Source organism: Orbicella franksi, chromosome 14, assembly GCF_964199315.1.
Source record: "Orbicella franksi chromosome 14, jaOrbFran1.1, whole genome shotgun sequence".
Lineage (NCBI taxonomy): Eukaryota > Metazoa > Cnidaria > Anthozoa > Scleractinia > Merulinidae > Orbicella > Orbicella franksi.
Genome location: NC_138158.1, coordinates 9,971,879 through 9,987,899, shown reverse-complemented (window position 1 = coordinate 9,987,899; position 16,021 = coordinate 9,971,879). Strand labels below are relative to the sequence as shown.

General features: G+C 38.5%; 2 protein-coding genes across 3 annotated transcripts in view; one reads left to right on the top strand and one right to left on the bottom strand.

Annotated features, from left to right (window-relative positions):
• Positions 1-2,750, bottom strand: part of LOC145467176 (ubiquitin carboxyl-terminal hydrolase 24-like) — a 52,701-nt gene extending 49,951 nt beyond the window's left edge. For both annotated transcript variants that reach the window (XM_081450727.1, XM_081450728.1), the window contains exons 1-2: positions 2,161-2,750; positions 581-648 (exon numbers count right to left, since the gene is read on the bottom strand). In XM_081450727.1, the coding sequence (XP_081306853.1) occupies positions 581-648; positions 2,161-2,665 (573 nt within the window). In that variant the 5' untranslated portion in view covers positions 2,666-2,750. The remainder of the gene's footprint in view (positions 1-580; positions 649-2,160) is intronic.
• Positions 2,751-2,833: 83 nt separating this feature from the next.
• Positions 2,834-15,579, top strand: LOC145467180 (endoplasmic reticulum metallopeptidase 1-like). Its single transcript, XM_081450735.1, has 10 exons — positions 2,834-3,596; positions 5,412-5,585; positions 5,972-6,292; positions 7,565-7,803; positions 8,900-9,331; positions 10,260-10,406; positions 11,634-11,827; positions 12,345-12,460; positions 13,854-14,029; positions 14,643-15,579. Exons 1-10 carry the CDS (start codon positions 2,834-2,836, stop codon positions 14,817-14,819), a joined length of 2,739 nt encoding a protein of 912 aa, XP_081306861.1. The 3' UTR covers positions 14,820-15,579.
• The last annotated feature ends 442 nt before the right edge of the window (positions 15,580-16,021 follow it).

Sequence of the window (16,021 nt, the reverse complement as noted above, 5' to 3'; positions counted from 1 at the left end):
TGTAATAAATTTCAGCACTAAGTTTCTTTTTCTTTGTTTAAGATTGTGGAAATAAATACAATGCAATAAAGTGTACTGTACAGCAATTAGTGAAAGCTTTAACTCTCTTGTTCTGCAGAATTATCTGGTCTTAGTAACTTACAGTTATAGCTTACAGTTTATTTCATTACACATATATACCAAAGGCCTTATGTGCCACGAGGCACAAAGAAGCTAAGTGAAGTGAAGTGAATATACCAAAGTCGAGTAGCTACTTAACACTTAGATTATTCACTCTGAATTTCCATTGCCCGATAGCTGACAAGGATGCAGGAAGTCAACTATCACGCATAGAAATCAAGAGCGAATAATTTAATTGTTTAAGTATAAATCTGCTAGTCATCAAAAAACACTATTTAAATCCTCTTCACACACTTCAAAAACACAACAAATGGGCATCCAGTTTGATGACAAATGCAAATGACTAGGCTACTCACTACTTACAACAGAATAGATGGTGGGTAGTGTAGCCAATAAGAGCATGGCATTTGTAATAGACCCTTAGTAGACTTTACAAAATGCAATCAGCTGTTACACACACCTTTTTAAAGCATTCAGGCAATGCCCTGTCCATAAATCTCTTACAGTTTTCATCTGCCTCAGCAAGACCTAAATTATACAAGGTTCACAGTTGACAATTTAACAAAGATAATTATTATCATAATATCATATTATCAGTGTATAGTTGACGAATTATGGTTAACTCTTCATTACTGGCCATGGGTAAGGGATTATTTTAAGGAAAGAGCAGTTGTTTCTGTAAGTGGATACTGTATAAGAAATAATAATTCATGTCTTGACAGTTGCTTCTCTAGCAAAGCCATCTTGCCTGAAAATTAAGTTTGTTTCTATATTTTATAAATTATGTTTGCTGTCAGTGTAACTTTCATTTTTTACTAGTACAATTCTACTAGTAAACTAATGCAAAGAGAAAGATTCTTATATGTAACCAACAGTCCTTACATAATAGGAAATAAAAATTAATTTTTAATTATAATTATTGCTAGTTGGCAGTGAGTTTTTTTCCTGATTGGTTTTATAAGTATGTACATGTAAGGATAGAGTCCCATTCAAATTAGTGGCAAGTTGTTCAATCCAGATAATTTAATACAGAAATCAAATCATAAATCTTATAGCTACACAAACTGTTATATACACAACTGTAAATGTCAGTGACATTGAAAATAGATATGTTGGAAATGTTTAAAATCTCAAGAAATGTAAATTTGTAAACAGCTAAATCATATTGCATGGTCAACTTATTTGCTAACATTGGTCAATGTTTTATTTCATTGTAAATATTGCTCTTCACAAAAGAAAAAGATATTTTTCTTGAGATATTTCAGTTTTTACTTAATATGATTCAATTGGCTATCCTTAGTAACATTTTAGATCAAAATTTCTTTCAACACATTTCACAGCTTTAATTTATTTCTCTTCAATTGCAAGTGACCACCTCAGGAATTTTAAAAATGAAAATGAGGTTGTAAGTGGAGCTGGTCTGTTGCAAGAATGAAATCTTGTTAGCCAAAACCACTAAAAAATAGAAATTGGTTGTCAACAGTAAAAGAGCTGCAAACATGCCAAAGAGATTACAAAATAATACCTGTACAAACAGTGTTCTTGCAAAAACGTACAGTGTACAATTTGTGGCACCATAACAAACTGTACAGGAACTTTCCATAATGAAAGACTTATTCAAGATTAATAAGAGAATGTAATAAGGTGTAAAAGTTAATTTCATTTTTTATGCAACAGTGGAATACTTCTTAGGGCGGTTTAATTGGTTCAATTTTATATGTATAACATGCATTTAACATTGACGCTAAACAGTCAATAATAAGGATGTGTGTTGTGAGATTTCCCAGCAGCTGATCTGTAACATCCTGCATGAACATAAACAAGAATTAACAACTCCGTGTATTCTTGTTAAAACGATACAAACAAAATTTACAAGTAGCTAGCATGCACAGAAGGAGGATTTATAATGTTTAACTTAAATCAAACACAGAGTAGAAAATTAGCACAGGATAACAACAGTGAAAATATAAAAGAATGTGAATAATTCCGTCTGCGACCATTCAAACTGGACCCAACCCACTGGTAATTCAACCCACTCACCATCTTGGGCAAATCGGGCTGCACTCTGAAGACATTTCCCCAATGATTCTTCTCTTTTGTAAGGGATTGACCAGTTATCCACAAAAACTCTGTCTTCCAATTCATACAGATTCGTTGTAGGAAATTCCAGAGGAATCTCCATGCTTTCAGGACCATCTCGAATGTGACTAGCCCCGTTTGAGGACAAACCTGCAGGGTTCATGGCTTCGTCGTAAGAAGGTGGTTCGCCTACTGGAGTCTCAAATACCTCACCTTCTTCACCGTCTGTGGGGTCTACTAAAGGAGGAATTATGACATCCATTCCTCCATCATCCGAGCCATGTTGTGTCTCAGTATCTTTCACTTCCGTATCTTCGAAATCAAAACTTGTTCCTTCACCAGTGAGCACGGCTACCGCAACGTTCAAGTCGTTCTTGGCCAAAATGAGCGCTTTGCGGATCTGAGCGCTGTCGACAAATCCCATATTCAGAAGGGTGTTAACGAAACCTTCGTTTGGTTCAACCATTTTGATAAGAATGCCGACAGCTAAAGGCTAATAAACTCTAAATGTTGATGTTTTAGGTTATGGAGTCTGTCGCCATGTTGAATTTCTTGGCTATCCCGGATGTGCAAGGTACACCTTCTGTAAAGACTGGACACTAGTTATGAGGCTTCTACCGTCTGAAATTTCAAGATGGCGGAGCTAAGGAAACGGGGTGCCGGCTATTCGTCCGTTGTTCAAGACTGCAAACTAACTGCCGATTTATCTTTAGCAAATTCTCACTCGAAGAAAACTAGCTCAATAAGTTGGATGTTCTTTTCTATTCTACTTTTCTACCTTTTATCCTTGTATGTGAGCTTCATAACCTCGCGCACGGTTCCCGCGCCCAAAACGACTCTGGGGAGTTCCGTGAGTGAGTTTGTGGAGGAAAGAGCTCGAAAACACCTTGATACAATTACCTCCTTTGGCCCACGACCCACTGGAAGCTATGCAAACGAGATCCAAGCCGTGAATTATATCGTTGGAAGCTTGCAAACAATTAGGAACTCTGCGCGAGAAGATGTGATCATTGAAATCGACATTCAAAGGCCATCTGGCAGCTTTAATTTGGGATTCTTTGATGGGTTTACGAGCGTTTATCGCAACGTGACAAATATCTTGGTCAGAGTAACACCAAAAGACAGCTATCCCCCTCAGAACACGGTTCTTGTAAATGGGCACTTTGATAGTGTTCCCGGAGGGCCGGGAGCAAGTGATGATGCCGTTAGCTGTGCGGTGATGCTTGAAATGGTAAGGTGTCTTGCACAGACTCGAAACTTCCATTTTACTCACGGAGTTGTGTTCAATTTCAACGGAGCTGAGGAGAACGTGTTGCAAGCAAGCCATGGGTTCATCACACAGCACAGATGGGTGGAGACAATCAGAGCCTTTGTGAATCTGGAAGCAGCTGGAGCAGGTATCATCGAGTTTGTAATTACACAATGTGATTTCTGTAAATCCTCGAATTAGCGCCTCCCTCGAATAAGTGGCCCTCCTACCAACCAAAATTTAAAATAAGTGCCCACCCCCCCTCAAATAAGCGCTCCTCCTCCCCTCCCCCTATTTTGTGGATGAGTAATTAGACAACAAAGGATGTATAGTTTTCAACGTGTTTAATTACTCGTCCAGCCATTTTTATACAGTCATTAATAATTTACATCTTTACAATACAGGAAACATGTTTCTTTTCTTCTAAGTTGCATCCTACAATTTCTTGTTTCAGTTTGTGAACATGTTAAGTTTAGAAAAAAAGTTACAAGTAATAACAATACCGCGATTTAAACTTTTTATGTCAACAAACAGCTTATGTTGTTGTTTACGCCCAGATAATGTACCAAAAAAATGATCATGTCAGGCTATGATTTGGAAAAAATTAAATAACTGTCCCCAGCTTCTCTTAAATTTGAAATAAGCGCCGCGGGCGCTAATTCAAGGATTTACGATATTCGCCTGGTAGGAAGGCCAGATTGTGAAATAAATTCAACAAGGTCATGACATATGGACTGCACATGGGCTCGAAAAAAACTTGAATCCTAGCTTACCCTTCGGACAAGCAGGTCTCAAATTTTGCTTGCCCTGGCCAACTTGCAAAATTAAGTTTCTTGTCCCAAACAAGAGGATGGGACTTTTTTCGAGCCCAGTAAACACAGCAATGTTCATACGAAATGACTGAGGGCCTCATATTTTCCTTTCTGCGGTGACCTAACTCAGTCAATAAGCATTTTATCATAGGGTACCTGAGAAAATATGTTGGAAAACGTTCTGAATTACATTCCTGTCCGAACTGCATTCTAATCCTTAATATTGTATTGCTGAGCTGTGCAGGCTAAGACAGTTTTTTATATCAGTTGAGCCTGACCCATATCACATCGGATAGTAGAATACATACATGTAGGCCTGTGGTGCATATTAAGAGCCTTGGCTCGATTGTACATGTATGTACGCATTGCATGCCTGTAATATTAGAAACTGACAGAGACCAACATCATTAAGCATTGGAAAAATATTTAAAATCTTATGAATAATTTAGGATTTCTTCAGATTAGGGGGAGGAGGGTTCAGGTCCTGTGGGGTCATAGTGTTGTGTTCTTGGGCAAGGACACATGCCTTGCTCTTACAGTGCCTCTCCACCCAGGAGTATAAATGGGTGCTTGTAGCATGATTTATTGTTGGGGGAACCTGACAGTATGTTGGGGTGTGACCTGCATTGGACTAGCAATATTCCTTAACCTAGATGCCTTATGCTACAGAAATTGGAGCTCCGTGCCAGGAGCTATGAGCCAGTTGCACTTTAGAGGCTTTGCTTTTTAAGATGATTTCCACAGAACATCTGAGCAATAGTGGCAAAAATTAAGTTGCCAAATAAACCTCGTGGCATGGCAATATTTTGAATACCATGAAGAGGAACACACCAAGACTTAAGCTCTCAAGCTAACCCAGCGAGAGAAAATTGAACTTGAAGTTATCCATATTTCAATTAAAACAGACATTTTGCATTAGTTGAAAACACAATAACACACTCTTTAAGCACTCTTACGAGGTTCAATGTTAACTTTCTTGAGAACACTACATCTTGAGAATTTAAACGCGGGGTCACTTAGAGAAATGAACTAAAGTGAGGTGTCTTAAATAGTATTCCAAAAGATACCATGCTATGAGTAGATTTTTAGTAAATAATTTTTACGTTTATTGCTCAAACTTTGAGCAGAATCCGTCTTAATTTTCCAATTAGGGGGAAAAGAAATAGTGTTCCAGGCAGGCCCTGATCATCCATGGTTGATCAAGACATATGCAGAGGTAGCACCACACCCTTGTGCACAGGCTCTGGGTCAAGATGTTTTTCAGAGTGGACTTATACCTAGTGACACGGACTTCAGGATCTACAGGGACTTTGGCAGAATACCAGGTAAATTGAAAAATCTTGAATTTTATTAATAGCATTTTGTAGTTTTCTTTGCCTGAAATAATGGTTTGTAAGGCATTAATTTTTACTCAAAAATGTTCTTCTGGTTAATGAAACTTCAAACCAGAGGTTTAACCCTTGTCAAGAGATTGACATGAATTCTTATGAGCAGTGCTTTATTGTTCAATGCACTTATGGAAAGTTTTTTCTTACAAAGAAGTTCAGTTCAAAGAGTCTTTCCCGCTTGTGAAAACCAGTTGCCCTCCCACTGAAAATGTTTAACTTAATAAAACCCCTGTACACTTACATGTAAACTAGAGTTGTACGTATGACATTTTTTATTAAGCTGATAATATCACTTTGAATTGGTTTGCTTTTGTGATGTCTAGGAATGGACCTTGCCTACACTGCTAATGGCTATGTTTACCACACCAACTATGACAGTCCAGCTGCCGTGACTCCAGGCTCCATTCAGCGAGCTGGTGATAACATACTGGCCCTCGTTAAGAGTATCATCAACTCACCATTTTTAGTTGACCCTGGAGAGTATCGGCATGGTGCTATGGTCTTCTTTGACTTCCTTGGGGTAGTCATGGTTCATTATCCAGAAAGAATCGGTTTTGTTCTAAACATAGTGACTGCTGCAGTGGCAGTTCTTTGTCTCCTTAAAAAGTTTGTTGGATTTCCAGCAAAGAAGAATACCACAGAAGGTACAGATGCCTAAGAATTTACGCCATTCACTTCAGGCTTTTAGCCAGGGTTTAAAAGGTGGGCGTCCAAAACTTGCTCAAATGAACAATTTATAAGGCAACATATGAAAAATAGAACAATTTTCTTTAAAAAGTGGCCATCCAGACATCCATCTAGCTAAAAGCCTGATTCACTTCTCTGCACAAAGTGAGTTCTTTGTAACTGAGCCACACAAGTTGGACTGATCCTCATCTTTGTATGTAAACCTGCACATATTGGCCTACGTGTACTTTAATCTTCATGTACACATGTAGCCTTAGTCTACCTGAACAATGGTCACTTGTGAGTTCCATTACTTTTCACCACTTAGTGTAAGTCTTTATATTAACTACTGTCAGTACTAACCAAGATTGAGGATGTATTGACTGAGTGACAGCGAAGTTAACTTGTTGATAAGCAATATTCTGGAGGGTAGGTGCCAATTGACAGCAAAGCAGGCAATAAGCAAGTGAGTTTGGGCAAAATGCGATTAAAGAGGGTAACCATGGCAACCTCCCACAGGTCACCCCCCCCTGGTACCCTGGTACCTGTCACACTGAATTCTCAGTGGAGAACAAGTATTCTTATACTGTACCTGGACACAAGGGCCAACCATGAACCAAGAGGTGGGTGGGAGAGGGCAAACCAAAGGCAAAGCAACAAAGCTATACGGAGCAAGACCACAAGGGCAAAACTGCATGCCTGTGGTGATCATCTGCTGGCCAACAGCTGATCTCCCAGTTAACTCTGACTGATTATTGATAATCTCATTCAGTGCAAACAAAGTTTGCGATTTTCCTGTTAAGACCAAATGTTGAGGTTGATAAGTACCAACAGTATTATAATTATGGCATTAGTTTGGCCAAGGATGATTGAAGAGAAAGTGAGCTATACATGCATCAATGTGTTTAACATTTTAAGGGAAATTGTCTACAGAGTACACAAATTTTGCTAAGACTAGAATTGGAAATCCATAGTAAATTTTTCTGTTGTGCTTTCAACTTGAGAGGATAAGTTTCATCAGCATTTTGAAGAATCCAACTGGCTTCAAACATTTTCTTTTTAATTTTTGCTTTCTTCTTGAAGGTCTATCTCGTGGGGGTGCAAAATTCGTTCTGAGGGTGTTCATTGTTATTACCGGTATTTTTTTTTTCAGTTTTATGCCAGTTTTGATAACAAAAATAAAAACACAATGGTTTCAATCTCTTCCATTCTTTCTCTGATTGTTTGTTTGTTTGTTTATTTTTTTTCAGGTGAAGCTGCAAGACATATGTCATCCATAACTGATCTATTCACCTCTCTGTTGGTTCTGTTATTATCATGGTTGGTTGGTATTGCCGCGCCAGTTGCTATTGCTATACTTCTGACATATGCTGGACACTCTCTCACTTGGTATTGCCGACCCTACCTGCTTCTGCCATTGTATGCCGCTCCATCTCTGTTTGGTGTTGGTTTTGTTCACTTCCTAGCAAGGAGATATCTTGTGTCAAAGGTATGATTCCCAGGGGGGTGGTTAGGGGACACCTGTATGAAAAGGTTGGGGATGCTCGCCAGAAAATTTGAATTGAACCCCTCAAGGAGACGAATCTGGGTGTGGTTTCAGCTTTATTTGACCCCTAATTTAAGAAACCATTGAAAATGAAATAGGCTTAATTACCAGCCACTGTTCAAGAAATGAGCCCACACTTAGTCTAGTGGAGCAGACCCGAGAGTTCGTAGAAATCAAGCCTAAAAATTAAAATACATGTAAAGAGTGTTTTGAACAGTCTAAGTTATTATTATTTCTTTGACTGCAACCTAAAAGATACTTTGACAGCTACATGTATTTAGATAGTGGCATTTTTCAACAGCCTAAGGGAGACCAGAATCCTTGATTTCTACCTCAAAAAGACAAATTAAAATATTTCACTCAAAGTTGCATATAGAGTCTACAACATAGCAAAGTTTAGATGATCAAGTCAGAACAAAATATTTTCTTCTCCAGGCTGAATTCAATAACCATTTAATTTTTATCATACCACCTATTTTAAGCTTGATAGTTTTTATTGGTTAAGAAATCTATGAAGATTGCCAATAGGACATTTGAACCCACTGTTCAAGTAAATTTCTGTTTCCTGAGAGGTCAGGTGAGGTGATTGATGACAGCAAGACATGAAACTGTTGATTGGGCAGAATTCTTTTGTTATATTTGAAAAGCACAATTGGCCAGCATAGTCATTTTAGAGCCTTATAATTGTATATGATCCTGTGGTAACATTGATTTGATTAAATCTTAGATACTGTACAGTTAAAAGTGAATCACAATTATAATTATATTTGCATTGTGTCATTCAAGAAAATATCCATACCTCTCCCACAGAAGGGATTTTTCTAAGACTCCCCCCCCCTCAACTTCTCTCGAAATTCGATATACAGTCATTTCTTTAATTCTTTTGGTCTTATAGACCCCTCCCCCAGGAAATTCCAATCCCTTCTGTTGGAGGAGTAAGGATATTTTCTGGAACTGCACATTCCATACAGATGTAATACATGTATACCCATGTTATATGTAGTTTTAAAAAGCTAAAGAAATTATATTTTATTTTCAGAGCAAACCTGTGATAGTGAAGGGCAAGCAGACAACTTCTGCTGAAGACAGAATAGCAAGTTGTCTTGCAGCGAGAGAAACAGAAACATTTTATGCATCTTTATTAGTCTGGACAGTAATCCTTTCAATCATGACTTATTATCATCTGGCTTCAGCGCATCTACCATTGCTTCTGGTTATCTTTCCATTAGTAGTGCGGGTTTTTATATGGGAGACCTTCCTCGCAACGAAGATAGCTCATCGAAAGCTAGAGACATTTGCGTTCATGTATTTCCTAGCAATCCTAATACCAGTTCAGTTCTGTACTTATATAACGATTGGAGTGCTTGATGTTTTTGTCCCAATCATGGGTCGAGCTGGAACTGAAACACCTCCAGATGCCTTTATAGCTGTACTGTGTTCCTTTGCTGTTGTAATGTTAACTTCTTATGTGGTAAGTACATGCAGGTCATCTTCAGTTGATTTGCATTTGAGTTTGAATTTAGAGCTGGGGCAGATACAGGATTTTAGAGAAGGGGGCTCAAGATAGAGTCTGTCAAGGGTGGACCCCCAAAGGGGGGTCCAGGAGCATGCTCCTCCAAAAATTTTTTGAAAACTCGAAGTCCTCAGAAATGTGATTTCCAGCATTCTGAGGCCAAGTTAGCATGAACCTCCCCATAATAGTTAAAACACCTCCCTTGGGATAAAAGGTCAAATAAAAATGTAAGAGCTCAAAAGCTGGGAATTCCATATGCACATGTATTAAACAACTCCTGACCAACTGTGGTCTAATCTATAATAAATTAAAAATGAATCTGAGGCAGCAATGAAAAGGATTTCATCTTTGGTAACAAATTATAGTCTTGGAAATTATCCTCGGGGACTTGGGACCATGTAAAAAGGACGAGGGTGCTCATCATACCTTTTAGGGGTTTAAAAAGCAGGTTTGGAACCTCTTAGGGTTTTCAGCCTCAAATTGTCTACAGCAGGAGCTTTCGTGGTACTTTTAGCGCATTGAGCCGAAGAAAGTCAGTGTCATATAATGTGTTGCATTTGAATTGATACCTCTTAGAGGTGAAAAAAAAATTTCAAACCACTCACACAAAACAGGATTGTAATACCTCTCAGGGGTTCTTTTCAAAATTTTTGACAAGCACCCCTGTCCTTTTCATAAAGGAGTTGGCCCCTCCTCCATCGGGGAAGATCATAAAGCCTGATAAGATATTGGCTTCAGGCAAAATTCTCCCAAGAATATTTACAGTATATATAATTATGAGGAATGGCAAGGAGAACTGAACTGCTGAGCTTAATCCGAAAAGGTTTTGTTACATGACGGTATAATTTAAAATAATAAAGTTTAACTTGATTCTTCTTGTCTTCAGGTTAGTACTGTGTATATGATGGGCAGTCTTAAACTTCCAGCAACTTTTCTGATATTTGTATCTGCCCTTGCACTTTTGACGTCTCTCTTAGGGCTTTCATTTCCTTATTCAGCTGCCAATCAATGCCCTAAGAGGGTTTTCTTTCAGGTAAGAATTGTTACTAATGTAATATACAGTATCAAACATGAGAGACACTGTTTCGTCAGTATATCCAAACACCGAGAAGAGAGTTGCAAATATGACGGGCAGTGGAGTATTTTTGACAAAATCCAAGGTGTTTGGATAGCTAATGAAACAGTCAGTCTTGAGTGTTCGATATATGATCTCAATTGAAACAAAAACTAAGGAGTAAATGGTGAAGAAAAATCGTGAAAATCTATGTTAATTAAGGCCAGGTATCCAAACCTCCATTACGGTACCGTCGTGATTTTCTTTGGTTTAACTTGATGAATAATTGATGAGTTTGAAAAGGCAGGTCAACTGTGCAAAAAGAGGTATTAAAAGGCTTAGAGCTGTGGAAAACTGTAAAAACCCTGTGTGGTTCTGGTCAATCGCTAGCTATGGATAATACTAACAGCTAAGGGTAATTGGGAAGGCCAGGGATGGCACAGTGGTGAGAGTGCTAGCCTCCCACCAATGTGGCCCAGGTTCGATTCTGGCCTGGTGTCATATGTAGGTTCAGTTTGTTGTTGGTTCTTGCTTTGCTCTGACAGTTTTTTTCTGGGTTCTCTGGTTTTCCTCCTGCCACAAAAACCAACACTCTAAATTCCAGTTTGACCAGGATAGAGAAGCCGCATGAAAACCAGCTAAGGTTGATGCGGCTTCCTCTCTAAAAATTGTTATCTATTTTTTTACCAAATAGAAGATGGTGTTCTTTGTTTTCTAAGAAAATAATGCATGCTTCAGGTCTAGAAAAACTGCTGGTGACAGCATTTTTCATAGACCTCAAAAGAACATTACCAGTAATTGTTTTCTTAGAGAACACAGAACCCTGTCTTCTATTTGGTTTAGAATGTGCATGTGGCATGTAAAAGCGAAAGAATTTACATAAGAAAAGGGGCAGTCATTGTGTGTGGGCGTGAGTGAGATGAAAGGGCTACCAATATTCTTAAAGGCCTTTCAATGCTGTTCACAAAAACAAACGAAGATAAAATGTAGAAATTGCATTGGTTAAAGCTTTGACAAGTAAACAAAACAAATTTAACTCAGTGCAGTCACCATTTCTTGATACATGTATCTTCCTAATGGCCGCAACACAATAATATCTGGGTTATATGCACTCTATAATAATTATTTCCAGCTGTGCGTCTAAATTAATTGATAAAAAATTCATGTTAACTGTTAAATCAGCCTTTGTTTTTGTCTTTGCTCTAGCATATATCAAGAACATTTTACAACAATGAAGAACAAGTGATTCTAGAGGATTCTGGTGTCTGGATCACTCCGCTGGATTATCTGGGAATTAAGTCATTCAGTGATGTGCCCATATTTAACAAGGCATTACCTGCACCACAAGAAGGAGTTTACGGAGGTTTTCCTTATTATCTACCCTTGAGGCATGTTGTAAGGTACAGTACTTATATGTTACCTTTAATAAAATCCGAGATACTGATCTTTGATGATTTTACAGTGAACCATTGCCTCTTGGCAAAGGTTTTGACTTAAAATTTTTGACAACTTTTTTCCTAGCAACTTTTTGGCAACATTTTCATTGCGGATCCATTCACCTGTAAGTGCCGCTGTAAAGATTTGCCCCGATTTTAGCCCAAATAGGACAGTGTACACGTCATGCTTGTAATTGGATGTAGTGTACGCTTCAATAGTCTCCTTTTTCGGTGCATTATGGTTAAAACACAATCAACTGTTAAATATTTATCAAGACGTAAAAAAACCTATGGTTATAGTCATCAAATTGTGTTACAGTTTTGATTAATTGGTAACAGGACTTTAATTCTGTCACTCTGTAATCATACCAGGTCTCGTAATTTTAAAAAATTTGGTAACCACTCGTTTGATTACAGACTGAATTGGATGCCACTCAGTCCTATTACTATTACTAAGACATGAACTATTTGTTGTAATCAGAAACTCTTGGTATCTGCCTGGCCCTGCCCCTCAAGTCACAACATCACCATTGGAAGTGAAAATATTAACTAGAGAACAGCACAGCCAAGTTTATACTTTTAAATTCTTAATATCAGGTTAGTTTAGTTCAGAGTGTCTTCCAATTATCACCAATTGTTTTGATGAGATAATAATTTTTATCGGCATTCCCTATTTTTGTCTCGGAGGGGACAATTCAATTTTGGATAAGGCTTGAATCTCTTCCTTCAAAGAAAATCAGGGAGAAATAATAAACTTACACAGTCTAAGTAAAGAAGTAAATGTCCTGACAGTTTTTACTAGATTCCTCTCAAGATAGATCTATCATGGTCATTTGTGAATGTCCCCTCTGTGACAGCCAAATAGGCTGCAATGATTAATTAATGATAATTTATGCCATGAAATCATTCCGCTTGCAACAGAAAAGTACAATTCCATAACAATCTGTCTTGTAATCAGTCTAGAAATACAGTTACATCGTCCTTTAAGTCGCTTTATGTCTCAAGTACTGTGGAATTACCTTTTAAATAACAATAACTTCCGTCCAACTAATCAATCGATCTCAGTCAAAATTCTCCTGACTGCCATTTCTGCATTTTGTGACATTGTGAGGTTGAGAGAAGTTAGCTTTAACACTGTTTTCAGACTTAGCTAAGTGGCATATTGAGCCTGGTTCCCAGAATGACACTGGGGTTTCATTACTGCTACTTTCTCACTAGCTTGCTTTTGCTTGCTTGTGGTCCGTAAAAGCTGTTGAAAAGTTAAGGAAGTTGCATGGCAATCATGCTTTGATCATCCTGATTATTCAGTCATTCTGAAAATTGGAGGAGGCATTTTTTGGCTTTCCTGCATGTTCGTACTATTAGATATGAGTAACCTGGTGCCTGTGTTAGCCTATTAAATAGTTTTTTTTTTTTTTACTTGAGACCTTCTGCTACTGGATAAACATCCAAGATTCCACCCAAAAAGTTCATAAACATTGACAAATCATGGGTCTACAGAGATCCAAGGACACACACTGTACGATGTCTCTGATCGGTTACAAGTCACAATTTTCAGTTCTATTTGTAAGTAATTGGTGCCTTGCGTAAACCTCAAGGGCAAGGGCTACAAGACCATCACCAAACAAAAGATTTCACGAGCAACACAGTACTGTAGCTTTACACGTTCATCACCCATCTTGGTACCTTCCTTAGCCACTAGTAGCCTGACCCAGAGTCCACTTCGCGTGGTCGTGAACATAGAAATTAGGTGTTCAAACGTTTTCAAGATAAAAGCATGAAAAAAGTGTACAGAGACACCATCAATTTTCAGTGACAAACTTAATTCATTTTGATTTGATAAACAAGCGCTACTATACTTGCAGTCCCAGAATAAAATTACTCATTGTTAAAATTAATAAAAACATCTAGCAATCATTGGTGTATGATGTGACAATTATAATTTAAAGCATTCATTCATGAACTTTAATTCATTTTGTATATAACTTAGGTCCCGATCACATGACTGTTTATTTATCGCCCGCAAGTGGAGTGGATCTGCTGACGTCATCTCTTGGTCCACTGTACCCAATTGAAGACCAAAATGGCGAAGACAGAGTGACGTACTTTATTTACTATTCTCATGGTACTGATGTTGGACCCTGGGAGCTATCACTTGACCTAGTGGTGAGTCATATATTGAAAAACACCTCGAACAAGTGCCACATATGCAGATGAAACAGTGACCATTCAGATAAAAGCCAGTGGAGTATCATTTTTATTTTCCTTTTACATCATTCTTTTCTTTTTGCATTCTTTTTTTTTCCTTTTTTCTTTCATTCATTTTCCTCTTGCCTGTTTGTCTTCTTTCTTACTTCCTTTCTGGCCTCCCTTTCTCTCTCGCTGCCTCCCCTCCCCAGGCTTCTTTTCCTCCCTTCCTCCTTCCCTCCCTCCTTGCCACCTTCCCCCTCCTTGGCTCCCTCTATGTCTTCCTGCCTTCCTTCACCCTTTTGGTCCTTCCTGCCTTCCCTCCTGCCTTCCCTCCTGCCTTCCTTCCTGCCTTCCTTTCTACCTTCCTTTCCGCCTTCCTTCTTTCTTTCCTCCTACTTTCTCCCTGCCTCCTTTCTCCCTTCACTACTTCCTTCCATCCCTCCTTCCTTCCATCTTTCCTTCCAACATGTACTTTCTTTGCTTGTTTACACCCTGCCTGTTTTTCCGTATATATGGTCTAAACCCCACAGGATTATCCCACTGCTGTACCAGCAACAACGTTAAAAAATTATCAATTATCACATTTCAGGCACAGGGGAAACTTCCAGCCAAGAGCAGTCTGCTAGACTTTGCTGTTGCAGCCCAATACCTTCATGGCAAGGATTCATCTTCACCTTTCCTAGAAGAAGTCATACAAAATACACCAGACTGGGTCTTCGGTAATCACTGGGTTGACGCATACAAGAGCTGGTCATTCACCGCATAACCTCATCATATACCTCTGTTGGCATTTTATGACAACGAATGTTCAATAATTTTATTATGATTATAAAACTGCATCAGTCAATGCAACTTCAATCAGTTCCAGACACTATTATTCACACTGATCGGATGGGCGCTAAGATATTGGTACCTACGTTCTGAAAACTAAAGAGGGAAAGTGTTCTGGTTAAAAGATGAGCAAACCATTCAAATTTTGAGTGTTCAACTGAATGGAAGAAATCATACCACCTTAACCTCCCCTGAATAAACTGTTTTATGCAAATAACAGTCATTTAACGAAATTGTACCCTATACCCCAGGGGGGTACTCCCAAAAAAGTTGGGTGGGGGTGTGCGGCCCACTTTCCAAACCCCTTACGCTATTTATGACCAAAATCTGCGATTTTTGCTACCCTTCTATGACCTGGCCAAAAATTCGAAACCCTATTTATGACTGTTGCGGCTGACACACTTTCCCTAAACATAAGTTATGAAGGGCTTTTGTTGACGGTCTTATTGATGAAAAAGTAGTTTCTTTTAAGAAACATACCCAATTCAAGACTAGAGTGCTAAAACCATACCCTATTTAAGACCAAAATGGCCAAAATTGAGTCCCTATTTATGACCAAAACGGCTGAAAAACCCTACCCTTTGGGGCCGCACATACCTAGCTAGCTAAGTGCAGTGCTTGTATAGCTAAGTGCATGATCACTATAAATAAGATTTACATTTTTTTTTTGTCCATATAAGGGAGTACTCCCCCCCCCCCCCCGGCCTATACCTGTAGTAATTTGGAATGTCACTGTTTTAATCCTCAGACGTGGGCAAAAAGATATTCCGTTTAGCAAATGGTGTTAGCTAATAAATTGTTCAGAGAAAGCGTCTGAAGTGTTCAGAAACAGGAAACAGCGAGCATTGGAACAGTTAACAGTTATGAAAAACAATGAACCTATAGATCGTTTTCCTGTGACGTCATTTTTTTCTTCAATCGAAAACTAAAGAGCCCCTAAAGGTTTTATCCTCATCAGGTATAAGAGGGGGGCAAATGTATATCTGTTTACAATGTTACAGCTCAATAGTGTGCTTCGTTTGAAAACCTGCGTATTTTGAATTTCAGAGTTACAGCGGTACGTGACACAGAGCTACAGTCGCATTTGTCGAAAAAACATATACCTATCTCATGATTTTTAACTTTTTTTGAAGTTAG

What these genes read in the sequence shown, in the direction of transcription:
- LOC145467180 (XM_081450735.1), top strand. Translation starts at nt 2,834, where the DNA reads ATGGCGGAGCTAAGGAAACGGGGTGCCGGCTATTCGTCCGTTGTTCAA. An exon ending in GGACTTTGGCAGAATACCAG is followed by an intron (nt 5,586 to 5,971) that starts GTAAATTGAAAA and finishes TGTGATGTCTAG; the next exon opens with GAATGGACCTTGCCTACACT. An exon ending in AAAGAAGAATACCACAGAAG is followed by an intron (nt 6,293 to 7,564) that starts GTACAGATGCCT and finishes ATTTTTTTTCAG; the next exon opens with GTGAAGCTGCAAGACATATG.